We start from the raw sequence: 16,154 nt of genomic DNA on the forward strand, positions 1-16,154 counted from the left end.
ACACTGCTGGTGAGAGTGGAAATTGGAATAACCACATTGGATTTGCTTAAAAACCAAATACATCTGGCATTGTCTTCAAAGTCAAATACTCACATATCCCATGGCACAGAAAGTCTGCTCCTACACGTATATTAAAGAGAAACTAGTAATTCTTGTGTCCCAGGAGATTTGTATAAAAATATTCCACAAACACTGATTAGAATAACAAAACACTGGAAAAAATCCAAATGTCTTATGACCAGAAAAGAAAACATAAATTGTGGTATACTAACACAATGGACTTTTATAGAGCTCTGAAAATGAATGAACAATAGCTATAGTCAACAACGTGTGTGAAAACTTAGCATAATATTGAGGAGGGAAAAACAAGTATGAGAAGACAACACATAGGGATGGCATGATTATAAAATATTTTAAGAAGCAAAATTATACAATCATCCACGCATACTTATATGTCTTAAATTAAAATAAAAGGCAAGAAAGTTTTAGGATTCTGTTTGCGCTGGATGGGGAAACACACAGTAGTTGTAAGTAGGGCCAGTGGCTTACACTACCCCAAGTAGTGTTGTTCCCATAGAATCCAATGCTGCCACACAGTAGCCCTAGAAATAAGCTACTGGCAATGATGAAGTTTTGAGACCCTCTGGTGGGTTTGTGGATAATATTATTTTATATTATTAACATATTTAAAAACAAAGAGAGGTATGCATACACCAAAGCTGAAATTATGTCATAACTCAAGAGTTATAATTAAGCCATGATAGTAACTGAGGTTCAATAAACACACACACACACACCCCAAACCAGTTGTCTATACCCAATCACTGATTCCTTGAGTTGACCATGCTCCATCTGGCTGCGTCTACCTCTCCCACCTCAGTCCTCCTTCCAGCCTCCTGCTTGCTCCGCTCCAGTCACCCTACCTTCCCTACAGAAACTCAAACAAGCCCAGCTCTCCCCTGCCTCAGGCCCTTTGCACATGCTATGGTTCACTACCTGGCATATTCTACCATAGCTTTTGGCAGGCTTACCCATGCTCACCCCTGGGGTCTCAGGTTCATTGCTCCCTCTCAGGGAGTCCCTGACACCCAGGCCAAAGCAAGTTTCCTCTGAAAGTTCTGTTTCTTTCCCTCCATGGTACATGACACAATTTGAAATTTCATGTCTACTTGTTTGCATGTCTTTCTTCTCTCCTGACGAGACTGTAAACTCCTCAAAAGTAAGGAGCATGTGTGTTTAAGTTCACTACTGCAGCCCCATTGCCCAGCACAGGGTCTGACACACGTTCAAATGTGCAGAAACAATGGTAAAGGAGTGAAGAGTATTTTGGAAAACCTAGACGTCAAAAGGATCAGCTATCAACTGCAATCATGACTATGTATTCCTCTTCCCTGTGTGTACCATTCATCTACTTCTTGTGATGCATCAGGAACCTCCAAAATAGTGTTACGTGGTCATTTTGATAGCATGTATTCTTGTTTTCTTCTCTGAGTTCAGAGAATTTAGTGGCTCCAAGGAGTCCCCTTTCAGAGCATGTTAGATTTTCCTTTAAGACTCATTAAAGGTGACTGCTCCTATTTCCATTTCTAAAGTGATTTTACTCGCACTAGGGGCTGACTGCCCCACACAGCAGCCTCCTACCTGTGAGTACAGAATGATTCCAAAACGACAGGTGAAAGAGAAAGTAGGGATTTTCTTCCGCTCTCCTTTAGGCAGCCACGACTTACCACGATGGCCTTGATGCAATCGATGTAAGAGGTCTTCTTCACACAGGAGACAAAAGGACCAGTTTCAAAGGCTTTATCCATACTTTCGCGGAAACTGGAGCACTTACTGGCCTCATGACTTGAAACGGTGCACCACCTCACGGTTTTCTCTGAGACAGCCAGACACGGCCCTAGGGTAGAGAGGTCAGAGGTCCCTGTGCCGGTGGGAGAGACGGCGGCACCCTGTGGAGGGTCGTGAAGTCTACTCCCCCTCCATCCTGTCCACGCCCACTCCTGTCCGTGAACAACAAGGGACACAGTTTCCACTGCATTCTGAGTCTGGGGACGAGTGACAGGCACCCTAATGGCCTCTTAGTTTCCCACTGACCAGACTGTGCTGGCCAGAAGGATGCCGACTTGACTCTCAGCTCTCAACTGGAGACAATAAGCTGCTCCTCTGTGTTCTCTGAGCCTCCGTCATTCACCTCACGACCCGTGGCCTGCCATGGAATACAAGCTTCAGGATACACAGGGGATTTTTAGCTACGTCAAGGTGTTGGCTCAATGCTACAACTCTGGGAAGCCAGCAGGATAGGAATTACATCATCCAGTAATTAGTATCTTTTAGAGATGAGGGAACTGGGCTCAGAGAGTGATGCTTTACCCTAGGTTACCCAGCCTGTTACTAGCTGAGACTGGCCTAGAAATCAGGTCTCCAGACTTTGGTCTCTGCCCAGGGAACAAAAGAAGATAACATTCTGAGTTGTTTTCCATGAGCTTGGCCAGTACATAGGGGTTCATGATTGATGAGGCAATAAATGTGCCTGTGATGCTCATCTGTCAGCCTCTGTTCCAAGAATAACTAGAAACTCCACATATTCAATGTTTCTCTCTGTTTCCTATGACCCCTCCCTCAATTTTACCATTAGGCTTTTTGGCTGCCACTACGAGAAGCTAAAGCCAGCCGTGTCTGTAGCCATTAATCCATGGGTTTGCAGATGTGTTGTCCCCATGACATGAGCATTTGGCACTGTCCCCAAAGCCCTCTGTCATCTCCACTCTGTGGATCAACAGCACAGGGCTGGCTCAAGGAAGTGGATGAATATTCACAATGCACAAAGCAAGAGAGGGGGAGGGAACAGTTCTCCTGGATGGAAAAAGAGGGGCCACAGGAAGCCTGTCCCCCAACCACCCTTTATCCCACCTCTGCCCATGGGATATCAAGGGAGACAACAAGGAGTCAGTGGCAGACTGTCCCCAAAACCACTCCTCCAGGCCCTCCCCAAACTGCCCCTCCTGAGATCCCAGAGGCAGGAATTTGTCCTCAGTCATGCATTTACCTTCCACAGCCCTGTGAGATTCTCTGAGGTTAGGGTTGGGGGCCGGGCGGTAGGCAAAGGCAAGCAAGGTGGGTCGACTCTCAAGGGTTATCTTTTTCGGGAAAGACAAGTAACTAAACACAGAAGGCTCCAAAGGTATTATAAATGCACCACGAGTGGCCAGCCAAAGTTAGAGGACAAAGGGGGCCTCACAGTGACAGGCTCCGAAGCACGGATGTGTGCAGCAAAGTCCACTCCACTCCGTGCCTGGATCCACGGCCTCATTTACTCTCACGGGACCTTTCCAGGCCAGGCTGTACTACCCCCCTCACCGCTGGGGACCCAAACAGTTTGGCTTCAGATCCCATGCTCCGAACCCTTCAACTGCCCTGCTTCATTAGTGGGACGTGGTCAGCACCAAGGGCACCCACGGGACGTCAGACCATCCGTGGAGGTGGGACCAGATCGGGGGAGGCCTTGAATGCCACCCCAAGCAGTTTGGACTTGATTGAGACCGCAGTGAAGGGATTTGATCAACCGTGACGGAAGCGCTCTAATTTATTGTGTTCCGCTACTACAAGGTTTTCCGGACACGAGGAGGAAGCGAGGAGGGGGTGAAAAGGTGGCAGAGGCACAGGCAAGACCAGAAGGTGCGCGCAAGCGCAGAGCTGTCCCTGAGGCAGTGATAGAGCAGATGCAAGGGTGCGGCGGGGAGAAGCGAAAGAAAGGTCCGGGCTTCCAGCTCCAGCGCGGAGCCCAGGGATGGCGTGGCGGGCTCCGGTATGCGGGGGGCGCCCGGGCCGGCGACTCTGAGGGCCTTCCCAGCGGCCGCACTCACCCAGGACCGCGCAGGCTAGCAGAGCGCGGACGGCGAGCCTCATCCTCCCGGGTCTGCGAAGCGGAGGGCCGAGCACAGACGGACCAGTTTCTGGGCCACCTCCCTGCACCTCCCTGCGCCCCAAGCCCCTTTATCCCCCGCGGGGCTGGCCAAGCACAATCTTTGACCCCCTTTGTTTGTGCAGCCCGATTGCCCAATCGCCCCTCAGCCCTCCCCCCTCACTCCTCGCTCAGGCTGATCACCTCATTTCCTGACCTCTGGGACAGACCCGTGGGTGGCATCCAACACAAAAATGCTGACTGGAAGGGAATTCAAGAAAAATCACGCCGTTGTTAACGCGCGCTTGCTCTGTGCCAGGAGCAGAACTGCAGCGGAAAGAGGCGGGGGGGGGGGGGCTCTGCTTCTGAATCCCAGGGTGCCACGGCTGGTCCTGAACCAACCGCTGTGCTCATTCTACAGATGGAAGAAGGAAGGGACTGCCCCAAACGCACACCAGAACAGGAGAATGACAGGCAGAGAGCTTCCTGGGAGAGGCTGTGAGAGGAGAATAAGGCTGACCACAAGTCAAAGACAACAGGCTCAACCTCTTTCACTTGTTCCCAGGTGTATCCAGAAATCCTGCTCCTTCTTGGGCCCTTAAAGCGCCACGGAGGAGCTGTCCCTCCCCATGTGTCCTCCTGAGCACAGGATCCTGGACTGGTAACCTTGCTTCCCTCATGCAGCCTGCTGGACACCTGGGCTAGGGACAGAGTCACAGGAGAGACAATGTCTCTCCCACAAGAAGCTGCCCTGGAATGTGATCAAGACTCTGTGACACTCAGGACAAGTGACACATGAACACGAAGAAAGGGACCCAGGAGAGGATGTGGCCTGATCTCAATGCCCTGGGTCATCCCTGGCTCCCTCCAGAAAAGTGGTCTCCAAACCATTCTGATTGCCCATCCTTATCTGGAAAAATAGTGAGGCTGTACATTGTGTCTGTGTGTATATATATATACACTTTTAAAACAAATATTGTGTATTTTTCAATCCTGAAAGGAATAGAAAATTTGTAAACAATGAGACAGATGAAACACTCATTTTTAAATGTCTCTCTATATACTCTGCCTTATACACAATGAAAAATACCTCAAGAAAAAATGTACACTTAAGGAAGGGGCAAGGTTCCTGATAGTAGATGTAAGTCCATATTCCAGAGAGTCAACATAATTTTAGGGTTTTCTTAAGTTACTTATCCAACCCAATCAGATTATCATTGTTTTTGGTTTTATTTACACAAATTTACACCAGACTTAGAAGATATCTCAGTAGTGCCATTTTATTTTAGTTCACCTGTGTTTGTGATATTGGAATCATCTTCTAGGTCTAGTTTCTTTGCAGGAATCTTTCTAAGGCGCTCATGCATTCTGTGAGATCTGATGAGTTAAATCACATTACTTAATCTGTACATCCATTTTACTGGGCATATGCAAACCACAAAATGTGGAACCACAAAAGCCAAAAGTAAAGGACAGTTCAGGGCGTCACAGCCTTCCAGCATCCCCTTCCCCACCCCACCCCTTGTGAGGCTTTCCCCGTCTTCCCTCAGGAACCTCAAAGGCCCTCCATGACGTGCGTCTGCCTGCCTTGCAGACCAGGTGGGAGGCACTGCCAATCCTCATATGAAACAAGAGTGAGTGTTAACTTATTCATCATTCGCATGAGAAGTAAATATCATCGGAAGCTAGCATAAACTCCCCACGCCCCAATAGACTGTCTCATGTACAAGGGGCTACACACGCCCCATTTCAGACAGCGCTACTTTAGCAGGGACTTTCTGTTTACAGGGGGACATAAGACAAGCCCGGCCCTCCAAATCCCTGCCTCACCGGGAAGAAGAGTGGCGGCTGCTGCCCTTGTGGACCCGCCGGCTCAAGCCATGGGAAACCCAGAATCTTGGCAGAAGGGGCAAATTCCTGCTGCCCACTGCAGCGGCATTAGGGGGTGGCCTGCCCTCATGGGGCACCTTGAGGTACAGAGAGGGGGATGGAGGGGGAAAGTCAGGGGAGGGCTGGCTGGGAGAGGCTCCACAGAGCAGGATGCCCACACTCAGCTCATGCCTTCTACAGGTCCTGCCGTGAGCTTGCAAAGTCTGCCCAGAAGCAGGAAGGAGAGCTGTCGAACGTTGAGCTAATCCACAAACACACGGGAGCTTGGTGGAGGGCATGCGAGGCAGATGGACATTGATCCTCCCTGCTGGGCCCCTTCTGCACTCACACAGTGAGGCTTTCCTGAGGCAGCTCCTCTGGGGACAGGCCTACAGCCTGGCCTGAGCCCTCAGAGAGAGCACTCTGGCCAGGCTGAGCCCTCTCTGGGCCAGCCAAGCCCCTGCCTTGCCTCAGTGGAGCCCTCTGAGTCTGAGCCCAGGACATGCGGGGGAGGACGTACGGAGCCCACAGGATCCGAAGAGGGGCCGGGCGAGACATGGAGAACAGGATCCGCACCTACTACGCACAAGAGCCTTGGTTCTTGCTCAGGAGGACAGGAGAGAGGCCTGTGTCTGCCACTCCTAGGAGGCAGGGGTGAGGCCAGCTGTGGGTGCACATGAGTGCATGACCCTGGTTGTATGGCTGCGCCCACGTCTGTAATGTGTATGGGGGTGTGTGGTGGTGAGAGGTGGAAGTGTCAGTGTTCTGTGTCCTTGGTGGCCCAAGACGCTTGTCCCTGTGCTCTCCCTTATGGTGTTTAATTCTTTACTAGAAACACTCTGGAGTCAGGAAACTCATTGTCCCTCTTTTATAGCTTAATGATGGCTAATACTTGCGGAGAGATTCACTGGGCCCTCACCACAGCCCTCTGAGATCGGTGCCTTAGAATCCTCATTTTACAGGTGAGATGAGGACACTGAGGCCCTGAGCGGTTATTAACTTGTCCAAGGTCAGCTGGCGAGCCAGGTGCAAAATCAGGCTGTCTGGTTCCAGAGCGTATGTACCCATCCACCAGGGACACTGCCTCTCCCATGAAACAGGGGCACACACAGAGGCCAAGAGGCTTGTCTGGGGTCACATTGAGAGAGAAACAGACCAGAGGCCTCCAGGACTACCATTTCTCCACAGACACACAGCCCCCATTTTCTGCTGCAGAGGGGTTTGTCTCTGGGAGAGGTGTGGGTGCCCCAACTGCAGCACCTCAGGCATGCACTGGCTCTTCATGCTCAGATGGAAGGAAAGGATCATGTTTTCAGCTGTTCCACATGCCAGGCACTGTTCTGGGGCAAGACCTTGTGATCTTGACTAACTGCCTAAGGAGATAAGATCAGTCCCCCATTTTTTAGATGTGAACATTACAGTAAAATGACAGGTCCTCATTCACAGAGCTCTGGGACCTGAACTCAAATCTCCTAAGTCCCAGCTTTCTCTAGACCACAGCTGCCTTCTTGATACTGATCTTTTCTCCTTTTTTTTTTTTTTAATATTGATCTTGTCTCCTTTTTTTATATTGATCTTGTCTCCTTTTTTTTCTATATTGATCTTCTCTTTATTTGTCCAGAGAGGAGGGGAGAAAGGGAGGAAGGGAGGGAGGAGAGAGAGAGAGAGAAGAGGACTTCCAGTTACAGATGAATCTAAGTCATGAGCCAAATCTTCCACCATAAGCTGAATAAAACTCTTAAATTTCAACAGGATTGGCCCTCTTGTTGAAAGAGGTGGACTTGTGTGTACATGCAGGGAGGTTGGGTAGCTGACCTCAAGGAGATGGCATGAAGGCACTGGTCCTCTGAACCAATATTTGTTTCTAAATGTTGCCTCATGTACAAAGAAGCAGAGCAAACAAAGGGCCTCTGTCTGCTTGAACCCGTCCCTCCTCCCCCCTCCCTCACTGCTCTCTGCCCAACACCAAGGCTTCTCCTCTGAAAGACCTCCCTGTGGTCATTGGGAAGGTGGGATCAGGCAGCCTGAGAACTACACTCAGACTCCTTATCCTGCAGACCTGCCAGCTCAGGGATGTGTGGCGTGATGGTTGGTAACAAAGAGCAGAGTCATTTTAGGAAAATGCCAGGTAATTTGTAATGTCATACACCACCCACCTCTGTCTCTCTCTTAGTCCTACCTCTCAGAAGTCCCTGAACAATGGATGGTCTTGGGTTTCTATTCTTTCCCCAGGGGAGCCCATAAAAATATCCTTTTCATGAAGAATAGTCCAGGAACAGATAGTTTCACGGATGAACTCTACCAAACATTAAAGAAGAATTCTTCTTCTTACACACACTCTTCCAGGTAATAGAAAAAGAAGGAACACTCCTTGACTAAATTTTTAAGGCAAGTACAGCAAAAACCAAAAACTGTCAAGGATATTATGAGAAAGATAAAACAAATTCTTTTTATGAACATAGATGCAAAAATCCTAAGCAAAATCTTAGCAAATTGAATCCAGCAACATCTAAGAGGGATACTAAATCATTACCAAGTTGAGTTTATTCCAGGAATGCAAGTTATCTTAAAAAAAAAATCAGTGTAATTGATCACATTAACAGAACAAAGGAGAAAAGTTATATGACCATCAGTGGGTAGAGGAACAGCATTTGGTAAAATCCAACAACCATTCATTTTATCACCCTCTTAGCAAACTTATTCTAGGAAATTTGCTCAATCTGATAAAAGAGTATGTACATGTGTGTGTGAAATATACATAAAAGAAATATATATATAAATATACATAAGAAATGTATATGTGAAACCATCATATTCAGTGGTGAAATGGTGAATGAAAGTTTTCCCTTTGAGATCAAGGAAAAGATCAGAAGGTCTACTATTATCATTTCTATTCAACATTTTTACTTGCAGCCCTACCTGCCAGTCTGCTCAGGTATGAAAAAGATATATAAAAGGATTGAAAAGGAAAAAATAAAACTCTTATTTTCACTAATGATATGATTGAAAATGTATAAAATTCTAAAAAACTAGATTAAGTATTAGAAAAATAAATGTTAGGCAGTGTTGCTGGATACAAGATAAATATACAAAAATCAATTATATTTCTAGATTAAAAATTTTTTTAATGAAAATGCTATTTAAAGTAGTATAAGAATCACAAGTGTCCAGGAATAAGTCTATCAAAAGATGTCTAAAATTTTTACACACCAAACTGTACAATATTGATGAGAAATATTAAAGAAACTCTAAGTTAATGAAAGGCTATACACAGAAAATTGAGTGGTGACTCAATATTATAAATATGTCAGTTCTCCTCAAATTATAATATATAGGTTCAATGAACTCCCAATCTAACTCCTAATAAGTTTTTAATATTTTTTAGTGGGAATTGACAATATAATCCTAAAGTTTATAAGGAAATGCAAAAGACCTTCAATAGACATTTGTTTGGTTGTGTAAGTTGTAGCATTCCAAGATTAGAACAAAATGCATTTGAGTTTTCTAAACTTTTCTGCCTAACTCTAAGTACTGACATCTGAAATATAATTGCCATGTCTATCCAATTCAGGTGTTCAGTATCAATAAAATTACCTAAGTGCTTTCTATAACTTGATACTGGACTAGTAGTATGAATAAAAATTATATACAGTCCACTAAATATTTGTAGACGTACATCCACCACAGTTGGTATATAATTTAGTTCTTATGTTTATTCCAATTCTTTCACATTAAAAAGCAAATTAAACTCTTCACTAGCTGTGGTTTAAGGTCTATTTCAGATTCCTCTTCTCTTCCTCCTCCTTCTTTTACATAGATATATGAAATTTTCAAATATACACATAAGTAGAGAAAATGATGTAATAAACTCCCATGTACACCTTACCCAACTTCATCAATTGTCAACATTTTGCCAATATTATTTCATCCATCCTTCCACTTCCCCATTTTTTTCTGGAATAACAGACAGTGCATTACTTCACCCACAAAAGTGTGCATCTCTAACAGCTAAGGGATTTTTAATATATAACCATAATGTATTTATCACACCTGTCAAAAATGAACAATTATTCCATATTATTATCTAATTCCCAGTTAATATGCCAGTTTACCTGGTTGTCAAAAAATTTTATTACCTCATTCAAATTAGAACCTAAAACAAGATTCAGGCATTGAATTTGTTATATATCTTAAATCTCTTGTGCTCTTTTCTTTTACCCTTTATGCTATTTACTTGTTGAAGAAACTGCATCATTTGTCCTTTGGAATTTCCAACATTCTGGATTTGGCTGGTGTGATTTAACATGTTATTTTGCATTTAACAGCATTTTACAGAAAGTCCCTCAATTTCGGTCGGTCTGAAATTGCTTCATGATTTGATTCAGGGTGTGCACTTTTGACAGCAACATCACAGAAGTGAGGCTGGGTTCTCAGAGTATTGTATTAGAAGGAACACAATAGTAATTTGTTCCATTATCACTTCTGTTACCTTTATTTGCTTGGTTAAGGTGGTGTCTGACAGGTTTCTACACTGTAAAATTTCCTTTGTAATTAATGAGTAGTCTGTGGAGAGACACTTTGAGACTACTTAACATTTTGTTCCTCATCAGACTTTCATCCTCCAGTTTTAGCATCCATTGATGATTCCTGCCTGAATCATTATTACTATATTGGTTGCCAAATAGTGATTTTTCTGATTATATCATTCCGTGTGCATTTATCAATTGCCATTCTAAAATAGACAAGTACTTCTCTTTCTCCATTTATTTATTGATTTCCTTTTATTTGTTTTTATCAGCATGGGCTTGGGGTTTCTTTTATATTCAGTGGGTTATAATACTTTACTATTATTCTTTTTTTTCCATTTTTTATTGTGGTAAAAAACACATAACATGTAATTTATCATCTTAGCCATTTTATAGTGCACAGTTCAGTGATACTAAGTACATTCATATTGCTGTGCAAATTGTCACCACCATCCATCTCCAGAACTCTTTTCATCTCGCAAAATTGAAACTCTACACCCAGTAAACAATAATTCCTCATTTTCCCTTACCCCCAGCCCCTGACAACCACTTCTCTACTTTCTATCTCTATGATTTTGACTACACTAAGTGCTTCATTTAAGTGGAATCATACACTACTTGCCTTCTGTGATTGTCTTACTTCACTTACCATAATATCCTCGTTTCGTCCATGTTGTAGCACATGTCAATAATTTCCTCCTTTTTTAAGGCTGAATAATATTCCATTGTATGTACATACCATATTTGCTTATCCATTCATCTAGCAATGGGCACTTGGGTTGCTTCCACATTTTAGCTATTGCAAATAATACTTCTATAAACTATGAGTGTATAAATATCTCTACGAGACCCTGCTTTCAATTCTTTTGGGTATATACTAAGAAGTGAATTTCTGGATCATATGGTAACTCTACATATAATTTTTTTTGAGAAATCTCCATACTGTTTTCCACAACGGCTGTACATTCCCACCAACAGGGTTTTAATTAATCCACATCCTTACCAACACTTACTACTTTCTCGTTTTTTTCATAGTAGCCATTCCAATGAGTATGTGGTATCTTAATGTAGATTTAATTTGCATTTCTCTAATGATTAGTGATGTTGAGCATCTTTTCATGTGCCTATTTACCATTCATATAATTTCTTTTCAAAAAAATTAAAGTTCTTTGCCCATTTTTGAATTGGTTGTTTGTTTTTCTCTTTTTGAGTTTTAGGAGTTTTCTATATATTCTAGGTATTAATCCCTTAACAGATATCTAATATGGAAATGTTTTCTCCCATTCTGTGGGTTACCTTTTACTGTTCATAGTATCTTTTGACGCACAAAAGTTTTAATTTTCATAAACTTCAATCTGTCTGTTTTTGCTTTTGTTGCCTGTGCCTTGATGTCACATCCAAGAAATCACTGCCAAATCCAATGTCGTCAAGCTTCTTCCCTATGTTTTCTTCTAACAGTTTTATACTTTTTAGGTCTTAAGTCTGGGTCTCTAAATAATTTTGAGTTAATTTTTATACGGTATTAGGTGAGCATCCAACTTCTTTCTTTTGCATGTTTATACCCAGTTTTCTTAGCACAATTTGTCAAAAAGACTATCCTTTCACCTATTGAATGACTTGAACCCCTTTGTGGATATATGTTAGTGATTATTTCTGGGCTTTCTATTCTACTCCTTTGATCTATGTATCTGTCTTTATGCCAGCACCATACTCTTTTGAAATCTGTAACATATAATGTTATGTTTGTTGGTATGTTTTGAAATCAGGAAATGTGAGTCCTCCAGCTTTGTTCTTATTCAAAAGTGTTTTGGGTATTCAGGATCACTTGAGATTCCATATGAATTTTAGGATTTTTTCCTATTTCTGAGAAAAAAAAGTCATTTGGGTTTTGATAGGAATTGCATTTAATCTGTAGATTATTTGGGGTAGTATTGATATCATAACAATGTTAAGTTTTCTAATCAATAAACATGGAACGTCTTTACATTTATGTCTCCTTTAACTTCTTTTCGCAATGTTTTGTAGTTTTCATTGTACAAAACTTTTACCTCTTTTGTTAAGATAATTCCTTAGCATTTTTTTAAAACATCTTTATTGGAGTATAATTGCTTTACAATGGTGTGTTAGTTTCTGCTTTATAACAAAGTGAATCAGCTATACATATACATATGTTCCCATATCTCTTCCCCCTTGCGTCTCCCTCCCTCCCACCCTCCCTATCCCACCCCTGTAGGTGGTCACAAAGCACTGAGCTGATTTCCCTGTGATATGCGGCTGCTTCCCACTAGCTATCTATTTTAGGTTTAGTGGTGTATACATGTGCATGCCACTCTCTCACTTTGTCACAGCTTACCCTTCCCCCTCCCCATATCCTCAAGTCCATGCTCTAGTAGGGCTGTGTCTTTATTCCCATCTTACCCCTAGGTTCTTCATGACCTTTTTTTTTTTCTTTCTTAGATTCCATATATATGTGTTAGCATATGGTATTTGTTTTTCTCTTTCTGACTTACTTCACTCTGTATGACAGACTCTAGGTCCATCGACCTCACTACAAATAACTCAATTTCGTTTCTTTTTATGGCTGAGAAATACTCCATTGTATATATGTGCCACATCTTCTTTATCCACTCATCCAATGATGGACACTTAGGTTGCTTCCATCTCCCGGCTATTGAAAATAGAGCTGCAATGAACATTTTGGTACATGACTCTTTCTGAATTATGGTTTTCTCAGGGTATAGGCCCAGTAGTGGGATTGCTGGGTCGTATGGTAGTTCTATTTGTAGTTTTTAAAGGAACCTCCATAGTGACTGTATCAATTTACATTCCCTCCAGCAATGCAAGAGTGTTCCCTTTTCTCCACATCCTCTCCAGCATTTATTGTTTCTAGATTTTTTGTTGATGGCCATTCTGACTGGTGTGAGATGATATCTCATTGTAGTTTTGATTTGCATTTCTCTAATGATTAATGATGTTGAGCATTCTTTCATGAGTTTGTTGGCAATCTGTATATCTTCTTTGGAGAAATGTCTGTTTAGGTCTTCTGCCCATTTTTGGATTGGGTTCTTTGTTTTTTTCTTATTGAGCTGCATGAGCTGCTTATAAATTTTGGAGATTAATCCTTTGGCAGTTGCTTCATTTGCAAATATTTTCTCCCATTCTGAGGGTTGTCTTTTGGTCTTGTTTATGGTTTCATTTGTTGTGCAAAAGCTTTGAAGTTTCATTAGGTCCCATTTGTTTATTTTTGTTTTTATTTCCATTTCTCTAGGAGGTGGGTCAAAAAGGATCTTGCTGTGATTTATGTCATAGAGTGTTCTGCCTATGTTTTCCTCTAAGAGTTTGATAGTTTCTGGCCTTACATTTAGGTCTTTAATCCATTTTGAGCTTATTTTTGTGTATGGTGTTAGGGAGTGTTCTAATCTCATACTTTTACATATACCTGTTCAATTTTCCCAGCACCACTTATTGAAGAGGCTGTCTTTTCTCCACTGTAGATTCTTGCCTCCTTTATCAAAGATAAGGTGACCATATGTGCATGGGTTTATCTCTGGACTTTCTATCCTGTTCCATTGATCTATATTTCTGTTTTTGTGCCAGTACCATACTGTCTTGATTACTGTAGCTTTGTAGTATAGTCTGAAGTCAGGGAGCCTGATTCTTCCAGTTCTGTTTTTCTTTCTCAAGATTGTTTTGGCTATTTAGGGTCTTTTGTGTTTCCATAAAAAATGGGAAAATTTTTGTTCTAGTTCTGTGAAAAATGCCAGTGATAGTTTGATAGGGATTGCACTGAATCTGTAGATTGCTTTGTGTAGTAGAGTCATTGTCACAATGTTGATTCTTCCAATCCAAGAACATGGTATATCTCTCCATCTATTTGTATCATCTTTAATTTCTTTCATCAGTGTCTTATAATTTTCTGCATACAGGTCTTTTGTCTCCCTAGGTAGGTTTATTCCTAGATATTTTATTCTTTTTGTTGTTGCAGTGGTAAATGGGAGTGTTTTCTTAATTTCACCTTCAGATTTTTCATCATTAGTGCACAGGAATGCCAGAGATTTCTGTGCATTAATTTTGTATCCTGCTACGTTACCAAATTCATTGATTAGCTCTAGTAGTTTTCTGGTAACATCTTTAGGATTCTCTATGTATAGTATCATGTCATCTGCAAACAGTGACAGCTTTACTTCTTCTTTTCCAGTTTGGATTTCTTTTATTTCCTTTTCTTCTCTGATTGCTGTGGCTAAAACTTCCAAAACTATGTTGAATAATAGTGGTGAGAGTGGGCAACCTTGTTTTGTTCCTGATCTTAGTGGAAATGGTTTCAGTTTTTCACCACAGAGGATGATGTTGGCTGTGGGTTTGTCATATATGGCCTTTATTATGTTGAGGAAATTTCCCTCTATGCCTACTTTCTGCAGGGTTTTTATCATAAATGGGTGTTGAATTTTGTCAAAAGCTTTTTCTGCATCTATTGAGATGATCATATGGTTTTTCTCCTTCAATTTGTTAATAGGGTGTATCACATTGATTGATTTGCATATATTGAAGAATCCTTGTGTTCCTGGAATAAACCCCACTTGATCATGGTGTATGATCCTTTTCATGTGCTGTTGGATTCTTTTTGTCAGTATTTTGTTGAGGATTTTTCATCTATGTTCATCAGTGATTTTGGCCTGTAGTTTTCTTTCTTTGTGATGTCTTTGTCTGGTTTTGGTATCAGGGTGGTGGTGGCCTCATAGAATGAGTTTGGGAGTGTTCCTCCCTCTGCTATACTTTGGAAGAGTTTGAGAAGGATAGGTGTTAGCTCTTCTCTAAATGTTTGATAGAATTTACCTGTGAAGCCATCTGGTCCTGGGCTTTTGTTTGTTGGTAGATTTTTAATCACAGTTTCAATTTCAGTGCTTGTGATTGGTCTGTTCATATTTTCTATTTCTTCCTGCTTCAGTCTCTGCAGGTTGTGCATTTCTAAGAATTTGTCCATTTCTTCCAGGTTGTCAATTTTATTGGCATAGAGTGGCTTGTAGTAATCTTTCATGATCCTTTGTATTTCTGCAGTGTCAGTTGTTCCTTCTCCGTTTTCATTTCTAATTCTATTGATTTGAGTCTTCTCCCTTTTTTTCTTGATGAGTCTGGCTAAAGGTTTATCAATTTTGTTTATCTTCTCAAAGAACTGGCTTTTAGTTTTATTGATCTTTGCTATCGTTTCTTTCATTTCTTTTTCATTTACTTCTGATCTGATCTTTATGATTTCTTTCCTTCTGCTAACTTTGGAGGTTTTTTGTTCTTCTTTCTCTAATTGCTTTAGGTGCAAGTTTATGTTGTTTATTTGAGATGTTTCCTGTTTCTTAAGGTACCATCGCATTGCTATAAACTTCCCTCTTAGAACTGCTTTTGCTGCATCCCATAGGTTTTTGGTCGTCATGTCTCCATCGTCACTTGTTTCCAGGTATTTTTTGATTTCCTCTTTGATTTCTTCAGTGATCACTTCGTTATTAAGTAGTGTATTGTTTAGCCTCCACGTGTTTGCATTTTTTACAGATCTTTTCCTGTAATTGATATCTAGTCTCATAGAGTTGTGGTCGGAAAAGATACTTGATGCGATTTCAATTTTCTTAAATTTGCCAAGGCTTGATTTGTGACCCAAGATATTACCTATCCTGGAGAATGTTCCATGAGCACTTGAGGAAAATGTGTATTCTGTTGTTTTTGGATAGAATGTCCTATAAATATCAATTAAGTCCATCTTGTTTAATGTATCATTTAAAGCTTGTGTTTCCTTATTTATTTTCATTTTGGATGATCTGTCCATTGGTGAAAGTGGGGTGTTAAAGTCCCCTACTATGATTGTGTTACTGTCG

The 16,154-nt window shown here is 41.8% G+C and overlaps 1 protein-coding gene across 1 annotated transcript in view; it reads right to left on the reverse strand.

Annotated features, from left to right (window-relative positions):
* TF (transferrin) overlaps nucleotides 1–3,988 on the reverse strand; it is a 29,338-nt gene extending 25,350 nt beyond the window's left edge. The window contains exons 1-2 of the mRNA XM_081234807.1: nucleotides 3,864–3,988; nucleotides 1,728–1,897 (exon numbers count right to left, since the gene is read on the reverse strand). Coding sequence (XP_081090933.1) covers nucleotides 1,728–1,897; nucleotides 3,864–3,906 — 213 coding nt within the window. The 5' untranslated portion in view covers nucleotides 3,907–3,988. The remainder of the gene's footprint in view (nucleotides 1–1,727; nucleotides 1,898–3,863) is intronic.
* Nucleotides 3,989–16,154: the final 12,166 nt, after the last annotated feature.

Source organism: Mesoplodon bidens, assembly GCF_964165515.1.
Source record: "Mesoplodon bidens genome assembly, chromosome: 5".
Taxonomy (NCBI): domain Eukaryota; kingdom Metazoa; phylum Chordata; class Mammalia; order Artiodactyla; family Ziphiidae; genus Mesoplodon; species Mesoplodon bidens.